General features: G+C 41.0%; 1 protein-coding gene across 1 annotated transcript in view; it reads right to left on the bottom strand.

Moving 5' to 3' along the window:
• Window positions 1-14245, bottom strand: part of PPM1H (protein phosphatase, Mg2+/Mn2+ dependent 1H) — a 239020-nt gene that overhangs the window by 10711 nt on the left and 214064 nt on the right. Inside the window, exon 9 of the mRNA XM_027592252.2 lies at window positions 8725-8876. Coding sequence (XP_027448053.1) covers window positions 8725-8876 — 152 coding nt within the window. The remainder of the gene's footprint in view (window positions 1-8724; window positions 8877-14245) is intronic.

Here is a 14245-nt window from a genome sequence, read left to right as displayed (position 1 = left end):
AGAGAGAGAGAGAGAGCACAAGCAGGGGGAACGGCAGGCAGAGGGAGAAGCAGGCTCCCAACTGAGCAAGGAGCCTGATGCAGGGCTCGATCCCAGGACCCTGGGATCATGACCTGAGCTGAAGGTAGATGCTTAACTGACTGAGCCATCCAGGCATCCCCCCAAAAACAAATTCTTTAAAAAAAAAATCTTGTGACTTCCTAAGGTCAGCCACAACTTGCATTTAGCTCTCACACCTCGTGTGTGGACAGCACCCCACGCTCAGCCCAGTCCGCCATCCTGACCACTGGCTTACTTGACTGCACCATGTTCTCCCTCCCCAGCTGCACCTCGCCCCTACCCTGCCCGGCTCATCCTCATTTGTTCTTCAGGTTTAAGTTTAGATAGCCCTTCCTGTGGGAAACTTCCTCGGCTATCCCTTCCTCTAGGTTCGGCTCCTGTCTTTAATCACTTATACTGTAACTTCCTTATGTTTCCATAACCCCCTCAAGACTCTAAACTCCCAGAGGGCAGGAGCCAGGTCTGTTTGCTTCATAGATTTCTTCCCCAATACCAGCAGACCTTGGCTCATAAAACATGTCCTGAGTAATATTTCTCAAATGAACGAATCTGAATGGGAGTTATGTGGCAAAGAAGAAACCTCTGCCTATAAGGTCTTACTGCCTAAGGTCTCAAAACCCAACCAGAATTTTTTCTGATCTCCAGGCTGATGTTCTTTTTCTTACCAATAAAACGGGGCTTATCTTACAACTTTCCCTTTCACTCATTCCTCTACTGGATACGGAAGTCTTTCTTAGGCTTTGGTTTGCCATCTTCCCTGAAAGGCAGACATAAAACCTTTTTCTTTCTTGCCCTGTTTGTTCCACAGAAATCCCTCTAAGCCCTGCCTCTGGAGGTAGCAGTTCTGATGCACCTCGGAGCCGGCTCTCACCTGGCAGGCACCTGCCTGGTGACAACACTGTCCTGTCCGTAGGTTACCATTCCCTGGAGGGCAGATTTGTTGCCATGGAGAGAGATGGGCTGGTAAGCAAAACCAAGCCAGCTTGGAGAGATTTAAAAAAAAAAAAAAAAAAAAAAAAGTGGTGCCTTTGCACTTGTACCTGTCAGCTGGCTTTGCAAAGCTTTATAAAAATAATCATAGTAGAGAAAACCGGCGAGAATGTTGCTAACAAGCAGGATATAAAACAGATTAAAACTAAAGCTCAACAGGAGAAAAATCCACTTAAGTTCAAATAAAAGAATCCAAACAATTGGATACCAAACAAGTCAAGGAAGAGAGAGACAGCCTTGCTTCACTTTTTTCCTAAAGGAATATTTTTCGTTGTGAAATATATGAAACATAGAAAAATAGCATCAAATACAGAGTAACAACAACAAACACCCATTACTGCTTAGTCATTAGCAGGAACTTCACTTTACAGAGATGTATGAGGTCAGTACTGGAACCCCGATTTTACAGAGGAGGAATTTGAGGCACTGAGAAGTTAAGAAACACAAGTCTAGAAGAAGCAGAACCAGGATTTGAACTCAGGCAGTCTGACTAGTTTCCATGCTTATAAGCACCAGGCTACGCTGCCTCTCGTAGTGTACATGCGAACAAATGCATACAACATATATAGTTTCAAATAACATGCATGATCATGTAGCTGCCATTTAGCTAAAGGAACAGTACCAGAAAGATCTCAGAAGCTCACTATGGCCTTTTCTCAAGCACATACCCTTCCCCTCCCTGTCACCCCTTCTACCAAGGTAACTATTACCCTGAATTTTGGGTTAATTTTTTGCTTTTTGTTACAGTTTTAGTATCTATATACCTAAATGATATATTGTTAGTTTTCTGCTTCATGTCAATAGAATCATAATATGTGTATTCTTCTATGACTTACTTATTAAACTCAACATTATGTTTTTGAGATTCTTCCCTGCTAATGAGCACATCTTTGGTTCATTCCCTTTTTTTTTGAGCTATAAAGCCTTCTGTCCTAAAGTTTATCCATCCTATGATTGGACACGTGTGTTGATTCCAGCTTTTGTAATAAAAACAATTCTGTGGGTATCTTTTTGTATGAAATTTTAGCAGCACCATATCACCTGCATGGTCTATTAAAACACAAGCTGCTGGGTCCCCTCACTGGAGTTTTATTTGGTAGATTTGGGATGGGGCCTGAGAATTTGCATCTCTAACAAGTTCTCAGATGATGCCAATGCCATGTGACCCAAGGACTACACTTTCATAACCAGTGCTCCAGGGTACAGACCTAGGAGAACTTCGGAGTCACAGGATATGCAAAGACCTAACTTCACCAGGTATGCCAAGGTGTCATCCGTCTGTCTAAAAATTCACAAAGCCATCTGCTGTTACTTCATGTTTTTAATTTGTACCTCTCTGCTTACTCCAGTTGTGTTTTTAAAATATATTTACTGGACATTAACATTCTTCTGTGTCATGAGTGTTTGGTTCTTGCTCATTTTTCTACTGGGTTGTTTGTGTTTCCTTTATTGATCTGTGAGAGTTCACTGTATTCTATGGATAGGAATCCCTCTTCAGTTATACAGGTTGCAAAAATCTTTTCCCAGTTCACAGCTTATCATTTTACTCTCTTTATGTTGTCTTTTGAAGAATGAAAGTTGCTAATTTTAATGCAGTTAAGGTTATCAATCTTTTATTATTCGTGCTTTTTGGGTCTTCTTTAAGAAATCCTTCTCTAAGATCATATAAACAGACTCTCCCAAACTATTTTTTCTATCAGTTGTATTTATTTTGCCTTTCACATTTAAGTCTTAATTTTCATGGACTTGATTTTAGCTTATGGTGTGAGGAAAGGGTTCAATTTTAATTTTTTCTACACTCTTTTAATTGTTCTGATTTTGTCTTAATATCTAGAAGGGTAAGACCCATACAGAAATGTCACAAACATTCCTGGCATTTTGTTCTTCCGTATACATCTTAGAATAAGTTTATGAAGCTACATGAAAACCTCACTGGAATTTTGGTTATAACTGTACTGCCTCTAAAGATCAATCAGGGAGAATTAATATCTTTACAATGTACCTATGAAAGAATACATATATCTTCATAGCGTCTTCACATTTAATTGCTGCTGTGTCTGAGATATTACTGTTTTTTATTCCCAATGTTATTTGTAACCCTTTGTTTTTGATTAGTCTTATGAGAAATTTACCTAATTTATTACTTTTCCAAATTTGTTTTTGAGAAATAATTTGTGGTAAAATAAACATAACACAGAACTTAGCATTTTTACCATTTTAAAGCATGTACAGTTCAAAGGCATTAAGTACATTCATACTATTGTAGAACCATCACCACTATTTACCCTCAAAACGTTTTCATCTTCCCAAATTGAAATGCTGTACCCATTAAACACACAGTCTCTTTCCCCACCCCTGAGCCCCTGACAATGACCATTTTACTCTGTGAATCTATGAATTTGACTATTCTAAGTACCTCAAATAAATTGAATCATACAGTATTTGTTGTTCCGTGACTGGTTATTTCACTTGGTATAACGTCTATACCCACCACCCATTTTGTAGCATCTGTGAGAATTTTCTTCTAAGGTTAATTAATATTCCATTGCATTATATGCATTTTCCTCATCCATTCATTCGCTCGTGGATATACAGGTTGCTTCCACATTTAAGCTATCATAAATGACACTGCTATGAACATGGGTGTACAAATACCTGTTTGAGTCCCTGTTTTCACGTCTTTTGGGTATATACACAGAAATGGATTGTCAAATCATATGATTATTATGTTTAATTTTTTGAGGAACCACTATACTGTTTTCCATAGCAGCTCCACCATTTTGCATTCTTAACAGTAATGCGCAAGGGTTCCAGTTTCTCCACATTCTTACCAACTCTTGTTATTTTCTGTTTTTTTTTAGATTTTTGTTTTTTTGTTTTTTAAATAGCTATCCTGATGGGTGAGGTGATATCTCACTGTGGTTTTAATTTGCATTTTCCTAATGTGTTAGTTGCTTTAAACAATAAACTATGGCTTTATTATTAAAAAATTTTTTTTTAATTTTTAATTGAAGTACAGTTGACATGCAGTATTATATTAGTTTTAGGTATACAACATAGTGCTTTGACAATTATATATTATGAAATGCTCACTGTAAGGGTAGTTACCATCTGTCACCAAAGTTATTACAGTATTATTGACTGTACTGCCTATATTTCTTTTTCATCCCCATGATTTATTTTGTATCTGGAAGTTTGCAACTCTCAATCCCCTTCACCTGTTCCACTCCTCTCCTAGCTCCCATCCGCTCCGGCAACCATCAGTCTGTTGCCTGTATTTATGAGTCTGTTTCTGTTTATTTGTTGTGTATTTTAGATTCCACGTAAAAGTGAGATCCTATGGTATCTGTCTTTCTTGGATTTAGTTCACTTAGCATAATACCCTCCAGGCATGTTGTTGAGAATGGCAAGATCCCCCCTTTTCTATGTGTATATACACGTTCTTTATCCATTCATCAGTGGACACTGAGGTCGCTTCCATATCTTGGCTGCTCTAAGTAAAACTGCAATAAACAGAGGGATGAATAGATCTTTTTGATCTACTGTTTCCATTTTCTTCGGGTAAATACCCAGAAGTGGAATTACTGGATCATATGGTGTTTCTATTTTAGATTTTTTGAGGAACTTTGCATATTGTTTTCCACAGTGGCAGCACCAATTTACATTCCCACCATTAGTGCCCGAGGGTTTCCTGTTCTCCACATACTTGCCAAACTTATTATTTATCTTTTTGATACTAGCAATTCTGTTGTGAGGTGCTATATCATGGTGGTTTTGATTTGCATTTCTCTGATGATTAGTGATATTGAGCATCTTTTCATGTTCTGTTGGCCATCCGTAAGTCTTCTTTGGAAAAATGTCTAGTCAGGTCCTCTGCGCATTTTTTATTTGTCTTTCATTCCCTCAGAGTGTTGAGTTACAGGAGTCTTTATATATTTTGGATATTAACCCTTTATTGGATATATCAAATACTGCAAAAATCTTCTCCCACTCAGGAGGTTGCCTTCTCGTTTTGTTGATGATTTCCTTTACAGTGCAAAAGCTTTTTAGTTTGATGTAGTTCCAATTGTTTATTTTTGCTTTTGTTTCCCTTGCCTGGGGAAACACATCCAGAAAAATATTGCTAAGGCCAAGAGTTTATGGCCTATAAACTCCTTTTAGGAGTTTTATGGTTTCAGGTCTTTAATCTATTTTTAATTTATTTTTGTGTATGGTGTAAGAAAGTGGCCCAGTTTCATTCTTTTACATGTAGCTGTCCAGTTTTCCCAACACCATATATTGAAGAGACTGTCTTTCCCCACTGTATATTCTTGCCTTTGTAGATTAATTGACTATTAAAATGTGGTCTTATTTCTGGACTCTCTATTCTGTCCCTTTCATTTATGTGTCTGTTTTTATGCAAGTGCCATACTGTTTTGATTACTACAGCTTCATAGTATATCTTGAAATCTGGGATTATGATACCTTCATCTTTGCTCTTCCTCAAGATTGCCTTGGCTATTCGGGGTCTTTTGTATGGTTCCATACAAATTTTAGGATTATTTGTTCTAGTTCTGTGAAAAATGCTTTTGGTATTCTGATAGAGATTACATTGAATCTGTAGATTGCTTTGAGTAGTATGGACATTTTACCAATATTTGTCCTTCTAATCCATGAGCATGGAATGTTGTTCCATTTCTTTCTTCTTCCATTTCTTTCATCAATGTCTTATAGGGTTCAGAGTAAGGTCTTTACCTCCCTGGTTAAATTTATTCCTAGGTATTTTATTCTTTTTGATGCAATTTTAAAGGGGACTGTTTTCTGACATTATCTTTCTGCTAGTTTGTTATTAGTGTAGAGAAACTCAACAGATTGCAGGATACTGATTTTGTATCCTGCAACTTCACTAAATTCATTTATCATTTATTTTTATTCAATATTTGTTCTCTATTTTCTTATCTATAATTTTTTCCTTCCATTACTCTGTGTTTATTCTATTTTCACTTATTAAATTAGATGCTATTGTAGAAATAAGGACTGCAGACCTAAAATTTAAAATTAGGACAGGTATTTACTAATGGCCTGCACTCAGGAAAAGAATACATGGTCCACAAGTAGATAGCTCCACTCCTTTGGCTCCTAGAGTCTAGAAGTTATAAGAGGCCTTATGTACATATTTATGTGGATAATATAGGCAGAAATATATGTATTTCTGACATAACACATGTCAGTCCTCAAGGTCCTAGTCTGAGAAAATCTTTCCCTGTGGTAAGGAGTCTAGAGCTTGTGGCCAGGGGTTCCTTGTGTTATAGTGGGGAGTCTTGGAAAGAGCTATGTTATGACATGGAGAGGATGTAGCTATTTCTGGTAGGTCAGGGGTGAGCGGAGTCTTCATCTATGCATAGCTCATTAAATTAGACCAAAAAAAAAAAAGATTCAAAGTTCAGCCTTTGAAGCTTTGATATGTAGTATTCTTCCCATTATTCAAACCCAAGTAATTTATTTTTTAAGATTTGAGAGAGAGCGCACGTGAGAACGAGCATGAGCACGAGAGAGAGAGAGAATCTCAAGCAGACTCCACACTGAGCGCAGAGCCTGACATGAGGCTCCATCCCATGACTCTGAGATCACAACCTGAGCCAAAACCAACAGTTGGACACCCAATCAACTGTGCCACCCAGGTGCCCCCAAACCCAAGTAATTTCTAATTTTATTATAATTTTTTGATTTATAAATTTTTAGAACTTTGGTTTCTGATTCCATGTAGGTTTTCTCTCCCTTGATTAGTCTAAAAGTTATACATTCTATTCTAAAAGTTATACATAAGAAAACTATAAAAGTTTTCTTAGCTATTTAAACACATTTAAGATGAACCATGAGAGACTATGGACTCTGAGAAACAGAGTTCTAGAGGAGAGAGGGGTGGGGGGATGGGTTAGCCTGGTGATGGGTATTAAAGAGGGCACGTACTGTGTGGAGCACTGGGTGTTATACACAAACAATGAATCATGGAACACTACATCAAAAACTAATGATGTAATGTATGATGATTAACGTAACAATAAAAATAAACACATTTAGAATCTAAAGCTAAACTTTTTTAAGAGAACCTTTTCCAGCAGAATCACAGCACACTGTAACTGATTTGCTATCCCCCCTTGCCAATTTATTGTGCTGTTTTTATTTAGTATCTCAATTCTATCATTTTTAGTACCCCACATTAGATGTTCTTGTTTCTGCTTTATATAGCCAATTTGTCTACAAATTTATTATGATCCTAGCTTAATAATCCATTTTACTTCTCAGATCTTCCATCTGGGACCATTTCCTTTTCTTATCTGAGTACATCCTTTAGAATTTTCTTCAGAGCAGTTTGGTTGGCATTAAAATTCCTCAGGTTGTGTTTTGCCTGAAAATGCCTTTAATTTATCCTCTTTAATGATATTTTTACTACATAGGAAAATTCTTTCATATATGTTAAGAAAACTTTCATGTTAATAAAATTCTTAAGACAACTGAAGATGTAACTCCACTGTCTTTTGGATCCTATTGTTGTTTCTGAAAAGTCAGCTTTCACAGTCTAAATATTATTTATATAGATCTGTTTTGTCTTTCTTTCCAAATGCTTTTATTATTTTGTTTAAGTTCTTCAGTTTCATTATGAAATACCTACTTATAATTTTCATTTCTTCTGCTCAAGATCTGTTGGGCTTTCTGGATCTTCAGTTTACTATCAATCAACAATTCTGGAACTTTTTCTTTCTCTTCTCATCTACAAAAATTTCCTTTTGAAATTCTATTGAGAGCATCTTAGGTCATTCCCCTAGTCTCATAATCTCATTTTTTACATTTTCCCTCTTCTTTGCCTCTCTGAGCCATTTTCTAGACTGTTCAGATCAATTTTCCAGCTCACCAGTGTTTATCTCTAATCTGTTTAATGCTCTGAATTTTTAATTCTTATTTTAAAAATAAATCTCCAGAAGTTCCATTTCCTTATTTTTAAAATCTGTGCAATTTATAGTCTCTTGTCCTTGTTCCTATTTTCAACACTTTAAAAAACATTTCTGAAATGTTAAAATATTTATATTTTTGACTGATAAATTCAAGAATGAATTGTTTATAGGTCCCACTCCACTGTCTGCTATTTCTACTGGCTTTTTCTCATGGTGACTTGTTTCCTTGTGTTCTAAGTGAAAGCTGCCTTTCTCCTGAGGGGATTTCTGTTTATTTCTGAGTCATCTAGAATTGTTTGGGATATTTACACTGCCATTATCCTATAAATGAAAACCTACTTTAATTATTCTCTCCTTTCTCAATGTTTCCCTCAAAAGAAATCATTTCCCAATGGATAAAAATCAATGCTAGGAGTGTTTGGTATTATTCTCAACAGGAGGATCACAAACTGGATTATTCTCACTTCGGAATTACGAAGGAAGAATGTGAGAAATATGTTGCTGAAGTATCTTACAAATCAAATTCTTTACCACTTGCATCTAGGTTCGACTTGAGGATTTTTATTTGGCTGTGAAAGTACTACTAATAAGAAATGTTGTCCCTTTTACAGTTTGGTTCCTAATCCATCCATATCAGCTCTACAGCAAATCATGAATGATGAAAAGTGCATGATTACTTATTTCAGTCACACCGTGAAAACTGGCTCGAGGAACAACCCTACCACCACAGAAATGCACAAACCTGTGAGGGTCATCTGGATCACAGTTAGGAAGAAACTGAGTGATGGCTTCTGCCACTTCTTCATTTGATAAAACATCCCAGAGTCCATCAGTGGCCAAGATCAGCACATCATCTGATCCATGCTCATATTTGGAGAGATCGTAGACTCTTACCTGAAAAGAATGGGAATATTCCTACTTAAGAGGTTGGGAGCACATTATTTCCCATAACAAATGAGCTTCTGAATTCCTTTCTCTTTTCCCATCCAGCCTAGGTGTTTTTAGGTATGCACTATAAGGTACCTGGTTGTGCAGCCAGCTTTGTGGCCAGGGGTAGCCTCCTTTGGAGACTTGCCATATAGACATATGGGGCTCACCAGGTGGGCCTAATAGTTGACAAGGAAGAATGAGTGGAAAATGTAATAATGCCTGAGACATAGCTAGAACAATACTTATAGTCGATACTGTGCTAGCCAGAAAAGCAGTCAGAGGCTTGCCTCCTTCCTCCTTACATATCCAACCATTCCACAAAGACTTAACTAAGGGCCTGCTCTGTGCCAGGTGCTCTAAGTATAAAGATGAATAGCAGATTTCCCTGGTTCTGGGCTCTGTCTGTGGGGGAGAGAAGGCCAGCCTCAGATCTTTAGTAGTTGCTCTGTGTGTATTTGTCTAGGACTGAAGGAGACACTTATTTAATGGGCTCACGTGAATCACTTTCCAGTTTACCTGTTTGAGGCCCTAGGGGCAGGGCTCCTCTCATGTAAGGATGGGGCAAAGAGCTATACTCAGATTTGAGGGGCCTCAATCTAGCCTCAATTATAAAGGACACATGCTAAGTCTGAATCTCCAAACTGTATCTTGGCAAACGTGACGTCTTTCCTCATCTCTAGTGCCTGGAAGGACCTGGATATTTCAATATCCACCCAAACTCTTGGAGAAGAACAGTATAACCTTGACAAAACTAGTAAGAATAAAAATGAAGCAGTATTTGGGTTAGGTCACAATTCTATTTTCACCCAACTCTGGCAGGAAAAGAGTTTGGGGTTTCATTACTATTCCCTCCTAATTTGGCAAAACCAGCCCTGTGTACACCACCTCACAAGCTAAGGACAAACGCAGGTCAGTTTGTCAATCTTCTAGTTCCTTCAACCCCTCTCTTTTCTCTCTCCTGTCTTCTAAAAGCAAGTCTGAGTGAAAGCTGTAGGCCAGGGGAGGGGCAGGGAGAGGAAGGAGGTTGGAGTTTAAGTAGCTGCGTGCCCCATCACACACAGTCAGTGTTAGGTCATCTCAAACCTACAGAGAATTCAATTCTAAGAGGCCTACAGACTGCTCAAATCCACGTCTTTGAAAGCCAAGCCTCCTATGTTTTAGAAAGGTTTGCTCAGGCCCGTGACACCCTGACATAGGGCGGTCCTGTGGACTAACAGCCTACATCCAGCAGCAGAAAACAACAAAAATACCACACACCTACCCACAGAGCCCTTGGAAAATGAGTTCAAGTGAAAAGCAGCCTCCAGGTACCACGCCTCTGTGGCCTGCTAACTAGGTGGTAACAATTAGCTAGTGGCCCAGTGCACGGCCCACACTCAGGGGACGAGAACTCAGGGGTATGCTGGACTGGCTTTTAACATTTTCTCAAAAGGGATATCCACTTTAAGGGTGAGCTTACCTCCTAGAGAAGGCACTGTGCCTTGTGAAGCCAAATTAAAGAAAACAACAAGGAGAATCTTCAGTTTACAGTAGACTGGAAAGTCCCAAATGCCAGAATTCTATCCTCAGGCCACTGAACTCATGTGGTCTAGTTTTCCCTCCATAGAAGCAACCAAATCCCCTTTGCTGTATTTTCTTGTGATTCCTGGTGTCACAAATGTTCTAGCAGTGCTTCTCAAATGCTAATGTGCCTAGGAATCCACTGCGGATCCTGCTAAAATGCAGATTCTAATTCAGCTCTGGGGTGTGGCTAGAGAGGCTTCATGTCTAGCTTACTCTCCTGTGATGCCGATGCTGTGGGTCCTGGGACCGCACTCTGAGTAGCGAGGCTGAAGAGGATTCCTACAGGCCCAGGCTTGCAAATAAGGAGATCCAGGGCTTGGTGGCCTCCATGAGGCCTCTGAGGCAGGCTTTAGAGAGGACAGCAAATGTTGGCTCTGGGCTCCCCAGTCCTGGCTCACTATGCTGTAATTTCCAGGATGCAATGACTTTGCTGAAGAGAGACTGCTTGCTTCTTCTTGGGGTCTATCTACAGTACAATTCTGCGATAATCCAAACTCCATAAAATAAAAAGTGTTACGGGAGGTGGGGAGATGATGTCGGGTACTCCAGTTCCAGTCTTATGCCTCTAGCTAAGTGGGAGATTCCATCTGTCTTCTAGCTCCTTCTACAAGAAAGATTTCCAGGTCTGAAGATAACATCAATTTAATTTCAGGACTACCCTGGGTTTAAAGTGCCAGAATCTCTTCCAGTGCTTTTCTGCCAGCCAAACATATGTAGAGATTTGAGTTGTTTAAGCTGAAGTCATCCTGCCCACTACTCAAAGGGAAATCTAGCCAATGGAATGGGTGTGGACTGATACACAGAAACATGTCAGAAAACACTTGCTTCAATTCCATCAATAAATTGAATCCTTCCCTAATTCCACTATTCACATTTCCACACACAGCTCCCTAATGCTGTTTCATTAGCCAACATGAAAATCCTTTCAAAACCATTCTCAAGTATTTTTAATGTAAATAATAAAAAGCTGGTCTCAACCCTATTCCCTGAGGCACTCCCCAATTAACATCCTTTTAGGTTTTTATTGCTACCCTTTATTTCCTGCCCTTTAGCCAATTTCCAAAGGACTCTGCCAACTTTCCACTTACAACTCGTGTCTTATACATTAACCTGTGATGCAGAACATTTTGTGAAAAGGCTCTCAGAAAAACTGGGCTGCAGCACGGGACAACCCACTGCACGCCCATCCTCGCCGGCGGCAAGGGCTCCAGAGGATTCTGTTGGGCTCCGGAGTCCTGACCTCCTCTCCTCAGAGTTGTTGGCCTTCCTCTATCAGACCACACTCACCTCTCCAAAGCTCCCTCTTCAATTCTGGAAATAGCTTCTTGATATTCCAGGAAGCCTCACACTAAACTAATGGCTCGGAGGCTCCCCGGGACTCACACAACAGGAAGAGAGAGTCTCTGCGGGCCCCAGTCAGGGAGAGATGCACCATGCAAATGTCTCTGTGGGAGGGAGAGGTCAGGGCTGCCGGTGGCTCCTTCCGATGTTCCCAGCTGCCAAGAAGGGACAGAAAGGCCACAGGAAGCTTAGAGATTCTTGCAGTTTTTGAGAGCAATATCACTTGAGCAGCTGAGAGATGGGGCCAGTGTGGATCCATCTGCCCTCCTAGAAGCGCCTTTATGTGTTTACTGAGCACTTACGATGTGCCATCTACTTTTCTAGGCACTGCAGATACAGCTGTGGACAGAAGTGACAAAGTCCCTCACAACTTCTTTGGAGGGTGGGAAGGGCAGAGGGAGAGGGAGAGAGACAATCTCAAGCAGGCTCCACGCCCTTGGAGCCCAACGTGGGGCTCCATCTCATGACCCTAAGATCATGCCCTGAGCCAAAATCAAGAGTCAGAGGCTTAACTGACTGAGCCACCCAGGCGCCCCCAAGTCCCTCACAACTTCTACACTAGTGCATGAGACAGACACACAACTCCAACGTCACAAGAGGACAGGTGCTTGGAGGAAAAGTCCGAGTAAGAAGCATGACAAGATGGGGTCACTGGGTGATGGACATTAAGGAGGGCCCGTGATGTCATGAGCACTGGGTGTTCCATAAGACTGATGAATCACTGACCTCTACCTCGGAAACCAGTAATACATTATATGTTCATTAATTGAATTTAAGTTAAAAAAAAAAGAAGAAGAAGAAGAATGACAAGAGTCCTTTTAGAACATGGCTATAGCAGGCCTCTCCGGGAAGGCACTGTTTGAACAAAGATCAGAGCAACTGAGGTGATTTCCCACAGGCCCCTTCCTTACTCTGGACGCAGTGTTAGACTGGGGGTGCAGTGCCCCCCTCTGCTGCCACAACAATCCTGAAGGAAACCAACAAGCAGCGTGTGTTCCTCTTCCCCGGTCCTTGCAGTCACAAGCCTGCACACCCCCCAGCACAGCTCTCCCTAGTTACACCTGTTTGGGTCCCTTTGTTGGTCTCTGCCACAAGATCATGCTCAGACTCTCCTGTGCTTAAGAATCACCTGGGGTTGGGGATGCCTGGGGGGCTCAGTCGTTAAGCGTCTGCCTTCGGCTCAGGTCATGATCCCAGGGTCCTGGGATCAAGCCCCACATCAGGCTCCCTGCTCGGCAGGAAGCCTGCTTCTCCCTCTCCCTCTGCCTGCCACTGCCCCTGCTTGTACTCTCTGTCAAATAAATAAAATCTTAAAAAAAAATTCACCTGTGGTGCTCACCGAACAACTTGAGATTCAAGGGCCCACCTTTAACATTCTGATTGTGTCGATCTGAGCCCAGGCATCAGCTTCTTTAGACAAAGGCCAGATAATTCCAATGCAAGTGGCGGGGGAGCCTTGCCTGGGAAACACTGTCAGAGGCAATAAGCTCCTCAAGGGGCAAGGTCTGAGTTGTTCTCTCTGCTTCTGTCCCCAGAACGCAGAGCTTAGCGTTTGGTAAGCAGTCAATAAACAACCAAGAGAAGCATTTGCCTCACTGCACATTTACCCTTATTCTGCCTACGGTGAACACACAGTGAGTTGGTCCTCTTCTCTTCCCTCCCCAGATTCACCCCCTGGCCAGAGATCCCACTCTGCATTTCTTCTGTGGGCCTCCCGGTATTCTTCATAGTAAATAACAATAGATCTTCAGGACATAGTTGCTGAGACCAAGAATGAATGAGAGGAAGAAAACTAACTCAGGATCGGAGGCCTAGTCAGAGGCTGCTCTAATATGGTGACTGAGCAGATTTCACTCGTTACCTCCAACGAGCCATCACCAAAAATGCAATATGCTGATATTTAATGGAAGTCGCAGACTCTCTCCTTTTCTTTCCCTGTCCTCACTGGAGCTGCTGACAAAAGACTCAGTGTAAGGGAGGGAGCAGGAAGGAGTCTGGGGGCAAAGAAGACCCTTGGCTACTGTGCCCAAGTGAGCCGAGTACTGACTGCTGTCCCCGGGCCCTCGGCGACAAAGCACTTAGAGACGCCCTTAATGTCATCACCGGGCACCTACTGACACAGGAGCTTGCAACAAGCAAGTCTTTCATCCAGTCCTACCACTTAGTGCTCGGCCGCAGGCTGCTGCTTCAGCATTTGTGGAAAATGTGTGTTTGCCTCTCTGCTCTATTACGGAGGGAACTTCGGTGGCACGTTAAAATGGTTCATATGGGTGTAAGTTGATGCCAGCCTCTCGAAGCTTTTAAAAAAGAGCCCATCAATTCTTTCATTTGTCAAATCTTGGCTGCTTCTCTAGGATGCCCTGGCGGATTTTACAGCTTTATCAACCCAGCAAATTTGCCCAACCTTTCTTCCCTCTGAAGAACTCAGT

The sequence above is a fragment of the Zalophus californianus genome, chromosome 9, assembly GCF_009762305.2.
Source record: "Zalophus californianus isolate mZalCal1 chromosome 9, mZalCal1.pri.v2, whole genome shotgun sequence".
In the NCBI taxonomy this organism is placed as follows: domain Eukaryota; kingdom Metazoa; phylum Chordata; class Mammalia; order Carnivora; family Otariidae; genus Zalophus; species Zalophus californianus.
The sequence above is the reverse complement of the archived record's forward strand: the minus strand, read 5'-3'. Positions and strand labels throughout refer to the sequence as shown.